The following is an 8877-nucleotide window of genomic DNA, read 5'->3' as shown; positions in this document are numbered from 1 at the left end:
CATCAGCAACAGCCAGACCCCCCCCTCTCACAGACTCCTCCTGTGCACTGGGTGTGAGTGACTCTGTCCTCTTTTCTTCCTTTGTCTCTGTTTGCTGCTGATGGCTGTTGCAATAGCATCCTTTTTTGTGTCTAAGATTTCTGAGGCTTTTGAAAGTTTCTTTTTCTCTCATTCTGCTGAGCAAACACCAGAGATAAGAGACTGAGCAGTTGATAGAAGTTGAGTTTGATGATCACTAGAAGGAGATAAGGTCCTTGACTTGTGGGGTTCAGCCTCTTCAAAGACAAGGTTATGTAGTGTGGGTCATATTTTAACCATTCTCTCCATTTGTGTTTTCCAGGGAGTCGACAAGTTGAAGATGAAGCCCAGAGCAGAGTGCTGTTCTCCCAAGTTCTGGTTGGTGTTGGCTGTCCTGGCTGTGTCAGGCAGCAGAGCTCGTTCTCAGAAGAGCCCCCCCAGCATTGGCATTGCTGTCATCCTCGTGGGCACTTCAGACGAGGTGGCCATCAAGGATGCCCACGAGAAAGATGACTTCCACCATCTCTCAGTGGTGCCCCGTGTGGAGCTGGTAGCCATGAATGAGACCGACCCCAAGAGCATCATCACCCGCATCTGTGATCTCATGTCTGACCGGAAGATCCAGGGGGTGGTGTTTGCTGACGACACAGACCAGGAAGCCATTGCCCAGATCCTCGACTTCATTTCTGCTCAGACTCTCACCCCCATCCTGGGCATCCACGGGGGCTCCTCTATGATAATGGCAGATAAGGTAAAGGGGGCCACAGAGAGAAGGGCCCTGATGGCAGGGGCAGGGTTGGGTGGATTGTATTGAGGATCAAAGGATGCATTTGTTTTAAGGCAAAACTAGGTTGCTAAAGATGGAAATTAATTAGGATCCATCGAGTGAATGGATAGACCAGGAACTAGCTAAGTTGTTTGGAGATGAAAGTGAGAAAAAGATACTAGTATATAGAAACTTCTGTAGTTTAGAGCAAATCTGTGTGTTCATTTGTAAATGGAGTGACTGAAATGACTAAGATGTTAAAGTTCGTAGCTCTGATACATTTTCTTCAAATAAATACATAAGTAGCTCTAAAATTAGGTATACTCTCATCTTCCTTGGTAATACATGTTCTGCTCCATACTGCTTTCAAAAATATTAAAAGAAAAATTCTCCAAGGCAGGTAATTTCTCTCCATGAAGATACAAATGTCATAGGGAAGGGAAGGTGTCCAACGCTCATCATACATGTCCCCACACATTTCAAAGGCTTTTAATCTCTGTAATGAGTAGCAACTGCGTTTTCCCCTGCTTAGATTGAGCAATGGCTATTTGCCTTGGTTGCACATTGGAATCAACTGAGTGCGCTCAACACTGTTGATGTCTGGGTCCTTCCCTCAGATATTCTGATGATTGGCCTGGGCTTCACGATTTTGAAAAGCTCCCAGGAGGATCACAAGTTCAAGCTCCCCTCAAATAAATCCTAGTCTCTCCCACACCAATATTAGATTGTCTAATGATAAACTTATCATCTGACATTTGTGCTTAGTCTCTAACTACAGAAAAGGTGTTTTGTTTTGCATTTGGTTATGTTTTGTCTGTACACTTTTTAATTTCTCAGTTATTTTTCCTTGCTTTGTTGATTAATGTACCTAATGTTGATTGGGTACATGAATTTTCACACAGGTGTTGTCCTTTGCAGTCATTCATATCTTGGAATGATTCATTTCACCACAAGTGTAACATTTATCTTTGCTTTTTTTTTTATCACTTTGGATTTTTAAAATTGTTTTTACCTTGGCATGGTCATCTTAGACTTATTATCACTCTCAAAACTACCTTTAGTTTTGTATTTGAAAGACATGCTGTGGGGTTAATGATGTCTGGAAACACCTTCAGACCTAGCCCAGACACCAGGAGCAGGCTGCTGGACCAGTGCACAGCCACAACGTTGCAGCTGCTTAGCAGAGACTAAAATAACCTTGCATGACCACTACTGCCATCTGTCAGCTACAGGAGGAGATGCCTGGCTTCTGTGTCAGTTTCCTTACATTCAGTCTAGGGAAAGGGTAAGTTGAAAATAATACTAAGTGGGGAAACTTCAGCATCATTATGAGAAAGATACTCTAACATGCATTCGAGCACAGGTACAGATGTTAGGAAACAAGTACTAGCATGAGAAGCCCATGCTACAGGAAGAAAGATAAACTAAATGGAAAATGTACTGACTGCAGCAAAACCTATCAGGTTTTCACTTTGGATAGATGTTGTTTCAAAACATTCTGTCTTTAGTAAATTATATTTTATTTTAGTAGTGGCATTTTTAAGGGTACAATATTACACCAAAGAATGTTGATATGGATAAAAACCATTTTTTTAAAATAATAAATAACTGAATACTTCAGAACACAACTAGTAAAACTTACTTTATTTTCCTCACCTGGGTTATCATGCAACCTGTGTTATTTCTCTTAGTAGGAAATGTTAGGCCTACGCTGATGGGTTGCTCTCTCGCTATCTCCTGCAAATTCTGGGCATGGATATAAACTATGAACTCAGATGCAGCTTCTGTGGAGAAATTGGGTTCTTTTGTTCCCTGGTTCCTCCTTAGGTGAGAGTATTTAGTATATATTAGGTACTTTCATGCATTGTCTTATTTAATCTTAACTACTCAGTGAGCTAAGGGTCATTGTTTAATTTCTGTTTTAGAAATGGGGAAAACAAGGCTTAGAGGTTAAATTACACATCCCAAATGATCTATAGAAAGTGGCAGCCACACTTTAGCATTGGTTTCTGGCTGCAAAGGCCTTGCTCTCTTGCCCTTCAAGAAAAATAATGAGGCTGGTGAAGGTCTCATAAACCTTTCTGCCTTCTCCTTTCTCCTCTGTTATATGGTGTTGTGGGGATGTCATCTCACTGCAAGTAATCCATCACTTGATTCATAGTCATGCAGTACTGGAATATATCTACAGAAAGGGGTTAACAAGAATGTAAAAGGGGGCAGCACTCATTGTATACAGAAGCTTCTGTATAGCAAAATGGTATTCAGAAACTTCTGTAGTTTAGAGCAGGTTGGTGTGTCCATTTGAAAATGGAGTCACTGAAATGACTAAGATGTTAAAGCTTGTAGCTCTGATACATTTTCTTCAAAAAAGTGCATGGATCGCTTTAAATGAGACCTACTCTCGTGTTCCTTGGCAATACATGTTCTCCTCCACACTTATTTAAAAAATATAAAAAGAAAAATTAGAAGGCCCACTGTCTACTGCCTTCTAGAGTACAAAGGCAAAGCTGAATCCAGTAAAGTGATGTTCCAGGTCACTCTGATGAGATCCCACTCTGGTCACTTCTCTTCCTCCTCTCTACACTGCTACCACATCCAAAATTCCATCTCTTTTCTTTTTCCCTTGATATAAGGAGGTGGGCAATGATTTTTAGATTTTAGTAATTTCTTAAAATACCTTAAGTAATATCTAACTGGTTCTTGACCTGAAGAATTTCTAAAAAGGAGGCAGCAAGAGGAAAAAGAAGAAAGGAAGAAGATCAAAAAGTCAGTGGCTAGATGGCTGTGGAGGAGGAGGAGGTGGCAGGAACCACAGGGACCTGGAGGGTGGCTGCACCAGGATTCCCAGGAGCTGCACAGGGCAGTGTTCACGGGCTCAGAGGCTTTGCATGAAGGTGAATGAAAAAAGTTCCCTGGATCTGAGAGAGATAAGCCTTCAGAGGAAGTTTAAAAAATAAAACACCTCAAAATCTAAGGCCAATTTTTTAAAAAAATAGACGTATATTTTAAGTACCATGACTATATTTTATAAACATAGAATGGAGAAGCACAGGCTGATGGCTATGGATTGATAATGAGGCAAAAGGACCAAATGTTTGAAGGTGGATATGATACAGGACATCTGTGACCTGTGGCTCAGTAACCATCCCCAGGGAGGTAAATAAATCTCTCACCTTATTTCCCTCCTTAGGAGGCAGGTAATTGTCACTGCTTTCACTTTTTTGTTAGCTTGTTTAGAATAAAAGCCACTTATCAAGTGCTGTTGTGGAAGACTGCATTATGGGCACAAAGTTCCAATACTTAAAGAGCTTTTGCTGTAGGAAAGAGCACTGATAGACTTTTGATGAACTAAAGACACAGTTCATCACTTCAGCATCTGGTCAAATAGCATGTGCTCGCTTCTCTGTATATGCTAATTAATCAGTAAAAGCATTAATTAGTGTTCTGCTTTCACCATGAGGAAATGTACTTTATATTATGGCAGAAAGAAGCACAAGAGTAGAGAATTATTAAGTGCTCAGAATTGAAGCTAGGTTGGTTGCACCCACCTGTAATCCCAGCCACTTGGGAGGCTGAGGCAGGAGAATCACAAGTTCAAGGCCAGCCTCAGCAACTGAGTGAGGCCCTGTCTCAAAAAATGTCTGAGGATATATTTCAAAAAAAGAAAAAAAAAAAAGTAGACCAAAGAAAGAAAGAAAAGAATGAAAGAAAAAAAAAGAAAGAAAAGAAGAGCTCGGAATTTAGAGTCAGAGCTGGTTTCAATTGTCACTTCCTAGATGTCAGACTCCAGCTGGCCATGAACTCCTTCCGCTCATTCTTTCCTTGACTGTCTTATGGGGATAACAACACATGCTTTGCTGGGTTGTTGAGGATTTGATGAGATAATACATAGCAAGTGCTTTACCAAGTGTCCAGTGTAGCACTCAGCAGGTTAAACAGAAAGTCATGTGGAGCAGTTTGAAGGAAATGAGAAGCTTTCATGACACAGGAAAAGAATGGCAATTGTATAGTGTCATGGACAGTTTTGGGGGCAGTTCTAAATTGAGCAATCAAGGAAAGCTCAGATGGGGTCTAGGGAAAGGACTCTGAAGTATGGCGCTGAAGTATGTGACTCTGAAGTATGGTATCCTGCCATGGCCAAAAAGAACATGCTCAGTTAAAGAAAAACTCCAACCAGGAAAAAGACTGCTAGGCGCTTAAAACAGAACACTGTTTAGAATAGTAACAGAGAATGCTTAAAAATGTATGAGGTGCTTTTTTGGCAGTTCCCCACCTGAGTATAAAGAGCCTGTTTTATTTTGTCTTGTTATAATTGCTTTTATTCTCCCTGAGATCCTGGATTTAGGATGCCCATCTGAACCCAAATAATGAACTAAAACTAGATAGGTGTATTACCATTTCTTTCTAGGAAGTTTCTTTACTGATTGACTGAAATCTTTCTTGGGATTTTCACATTTTAGCTCAGGGAGGTTAAGTAACTAATCTAGGATCTCACAGCTCACAATTAGCAATGGCAGTGAGATTCAAATCCCAGAAACATCTGTCTCAAAATCCATGGTCCCTATTATACAATTGTGCCTCATGAGATACTGAAGTAAGAATTAAAAGCCCCAAGTTTTTATTTCCATTCTGATGAGCTTTGGAAACCTGGGTGATGAGATCACTTAAGCTACATGATACTCAGTGTACAGTTTATAAGATGCACATTTTGTTTTCATCCCACCCAATTTACATTTCAAAGATAAAATGAAATAGAATATGTGAAAAATCCTGGAACACTGATGTACACACAGACACTGCAGGTGGAGATACTGGGGAGTGCTGCTAGGGAGTGAGAGCCCTTGACAGTTGTTCTGTCACCGGCATCAGGACCAATGAAAATGGCTTGGGCACGAGATGAGAAGGAGAAAGGAAAGGTGGATGTTATAGTAGGGCCGGGCAAGGGGATTCGAGGTCCAATCTGTAGTACTGCAAGAATGGGAGACAGGAGGGTGTGCAGAGTCAGGGTGAGAGTCTGGGAACAGTTGGGTTGATCACACTGCATAGCTAAAGCATGCATCTGAATATTATTCCTCATTAAAGGACATGCACATATGATTTCACTATAGTCTATTGCTCTTGTTCTTCCCTTTCTAAATAGCTTGGTTGGGAAGTGATGCTCTCATTTTCTGTGCAGAAAGCCACATTTTGGAGTCCAACTGGGATGAAGAAGATGGCCTCTGCTCTTCTTTGGCCCCATCTTCTCCCTCCCTCCCCATAGCTCCTACACTCTCCTAACCTGATGGCAGCTCACTTGGAGAGAGCAAATGAACCAGCAGTGGTGTGTCACTGTGAATAGACTGTTGCCTTCCATTTGCTCATGTGGATTTCCATTCCCAACTTCATCTAGAAGCCACGATGGCTCTGTGTTACTCACATCTTCACCCTATGCTTCCTCCTGAGTTTCCAAAGTCTCTTAGTTTGTTACTTTGTGTGTGTTTGTCTGTGACATGGTATTCCTTGGGACAGAATGCTTTAGGAGCAAGCTGTGGTGTGGCAGCATTTCTTGGATGAGAAATGCTATATTTTCAGATATAGAGGTAGGAAAGGGGAGAGGAGGAAAGCTAATAAGGTATGCCAAGCCTGTGCCAGGCAGCATGCTAATTAGCGTTTTATGCAAGTATTGCCTTTCTGTTGACGGAGAAACTAAATTAGAGAGTTTATATACCTGGACCAAATTTATAGCTAGAACAATAGGGGAACTGAAGTCTGAATCCAGGTATACTTGACTTTAAATTTTTTGCCCCGATTATACCCTCAAGTCTGTGTGTGTTCTTGTCTTCCCATCAGCTTTTGAGGAATATGTTTTTTTTGGGGGAGCTATCAGGGATTGAACTCGGGCACTTGGCCACTGAGTCACATCCCCAGCCCTATTTTGTATTTTATTTAGAGACAGGGTCTCACTGAGTTGCTTAGTGCCTTCATTTTGCTGAGGCTGGTTTTGAACTCGTGATCCTCCTGCTTCAGTCTCCCAAGCCACTGGGATTTCAGGTGTGCTCCATGGCGCCCAGCAGGAATATGTTTCTTGTTGGCCAGCACATCCTCTTTTAAGACTGGGCTTTCAAGAGATTGACCACTTGAAAGCAGGTACAGTCTTAATATTTGTAAGAATCAGAGACCTGGAAATTGCTTAAGCATTCATGGAAATAAAAGGTAGAAGAAGCTAACACATGAATGTCACTTCTCATACCCACTCCAGGGAAGCAGTGGTGTATCTATGAGAAGGAAGTGGCATTGTAAGGAGGGAATGTGGGCTGTGAGGCCAATACCCTTGGTTTTTTTCCTTCTCAGCCTATGACCTTAGCTGGGCTCTTCAAACTCATTGAACCTCCAACTCTCCAGAAAATGGGATCCTAATTTTCACTATTAACTGAAAAAAAGGAGAGATGGGGATGTTAATATCCTTCACTTTAGACCTGGTGGATGAGCAGCAGCTCTGTGGTGATACCATTGTGACATGATCAGAACTTACCAAGATTTTCAAAGCAGAGACTTAAGGGTTCTGTGATCCTTTGGAGACTCAAATCTGATTATTATGTTTTCACTAGATTTCCATAGATTGATGTACATAGGATATAAGCAGTGAAGGTAAATCTAGAACATTGAAGAGCATGGCAGAATAAAATAGTGTAGGAATCCATGATCAATCAGAAATTCAAAAGTGTTAATATGGAAGAAAACATGAACTATTGAATGTGTGAGATATTAAAGGTCCTAGATAGGAAGTGGTGATATGTTAGATACAGGAGGACCGTTATTTACTAAATGTCACCAATTACTTTTTAATAGATTATATGCGTAGTGCTGAAAAAAAAACTTTTGGATTATGATTTCTACCCCAAGATTGTATCTTTATTTCCCTTTCTGAGGCTTCTGTTCTGTCTTTTGGCTGCATTTATAGAGGCTATACCTAATTTCATTCAAAATTGTGTTTTGATTCTGTAACTTAAGGGTCCAAGATGCAGGAAAGTGACATTAAAGGCTATTTTTATTCTACTTTTCTGAGAACAAGAAAAGTTTACTTCTGAAATTCCATTTAATCATCCTAAGTTGTTACGTGGTTATGGTGAGAAAGACTAACACTGATGATCATATATTTTTGTCAAGCCCTGAGATATCCACCTGATATGAGTTAGTTACTTTATATATGTTACATCATTTTGTGTTTTCATTTAATTTATGATGCACATATTGTGTCTGCATTTTGCAGATGAGGAAACTACAAGTCAAAGAGCTTAACTTTAACTACAAGTCAAGACCTTTAGGTAGTGATTGGCTCATAGTGGACAAGTGGGTATTTGTTGGTGTCTCAGAACAGGTTGCCTGGACACAGTGCCTGCTGGGGATGGTTCATGGCTCAGCAATGTCAGGGTCGACATCTGGGCTTCTCTTGGCATTTTTGTCATGGCTGGGATATGGCAGCCCTGGCTCTGGGCATCATGCCCATACTCAAGGAAAAAGTGTTCCCCAAATCCTGATCTCAGGAGCCCAGACAGTGTCTGGTTCCTGTGGTGGTTTCCAGGCTCTGTAGGGGGTGGTAAGGGAATAGGGATGGGAATGGCTTTGACAGTGGCTCTCAAAGGAACTAAGTACAACCCAGGAATCCAACCAATGCCCTTGTAATTCCAATGCCCAAACACCTCTTTTCTCCTGCCTCACACCAAACCTGCTTTTGTCTCCTTGTTCCAGTGCCCTCATGTATCCTCCAGAACAAGGATCTTGGTTCATCAGTGATTACCCTTTATTCCTTAAAAATCAACTTATTCTTTCTTCCTGGTATCTTCCCTCTTAGGATTTCTCAGGAGATGTTAATAGAAATTATTATTATTAATTTTTAAACATAGTTGTGTGTGTGTGTGTGTGTGTGTATGTATGTATGTATGTATGTCATAGGCATGTAAAACCCAGAGATCAAGTATGTTTAAGTGTCCTGAACTATGTGGTAGTGCCCCACAGTCAAGTTCTCTTACCCCAAATATCAATTGTACCTTCATTGAAAAGTACCTCTGCAGCCCATAAATATACTCAGATCACACTCATATTAATAAACAAGC

General features: G+C 40.9%; 1 protein-coding gene across 1 annotated transcript in view; it reads left to right on the top strand.

Annotated features, from left to right (window-relative positions):
* Positions 1 to 358: 358 nt before the first annotated feature.
* GRIN2B (glutamate ionotropic receptor NMDA type subunit 2B) overlaps positions 359 to 8877 on the top strand; it is a gene marked incomplete at both ends in the record, with an annotated part of 281951 nt that continues 273432 nt past the window's right edge. Inside the window, one exon of the mRNA XM_081311861.1 lies at positions 359 to 769. Within this exon, the coding sequence (XP_081167987.1) occupies positions 359 to 769 (411 nt within the window). The remainder of the gene's footprint in view (positions 770 to 8877) is intronic.

Source organism: Spermophilus citellus, assembly GCF_964194105.1.
Source record: "Spermophilus citellus genome assembly, chromosome: 10".
Classification (NCBI taxonomy): domain Eukaryota; kingdom Metazoa; phylum Chordata; class Mammalia; order Rodentia; family Sciuridae; genus Spermophilus; species Spermophilus citellus.
Note: the sequence above shows the minus strand (reverse complement) of the source record. Positions and strands in the feature narration are given on the sequence as shown.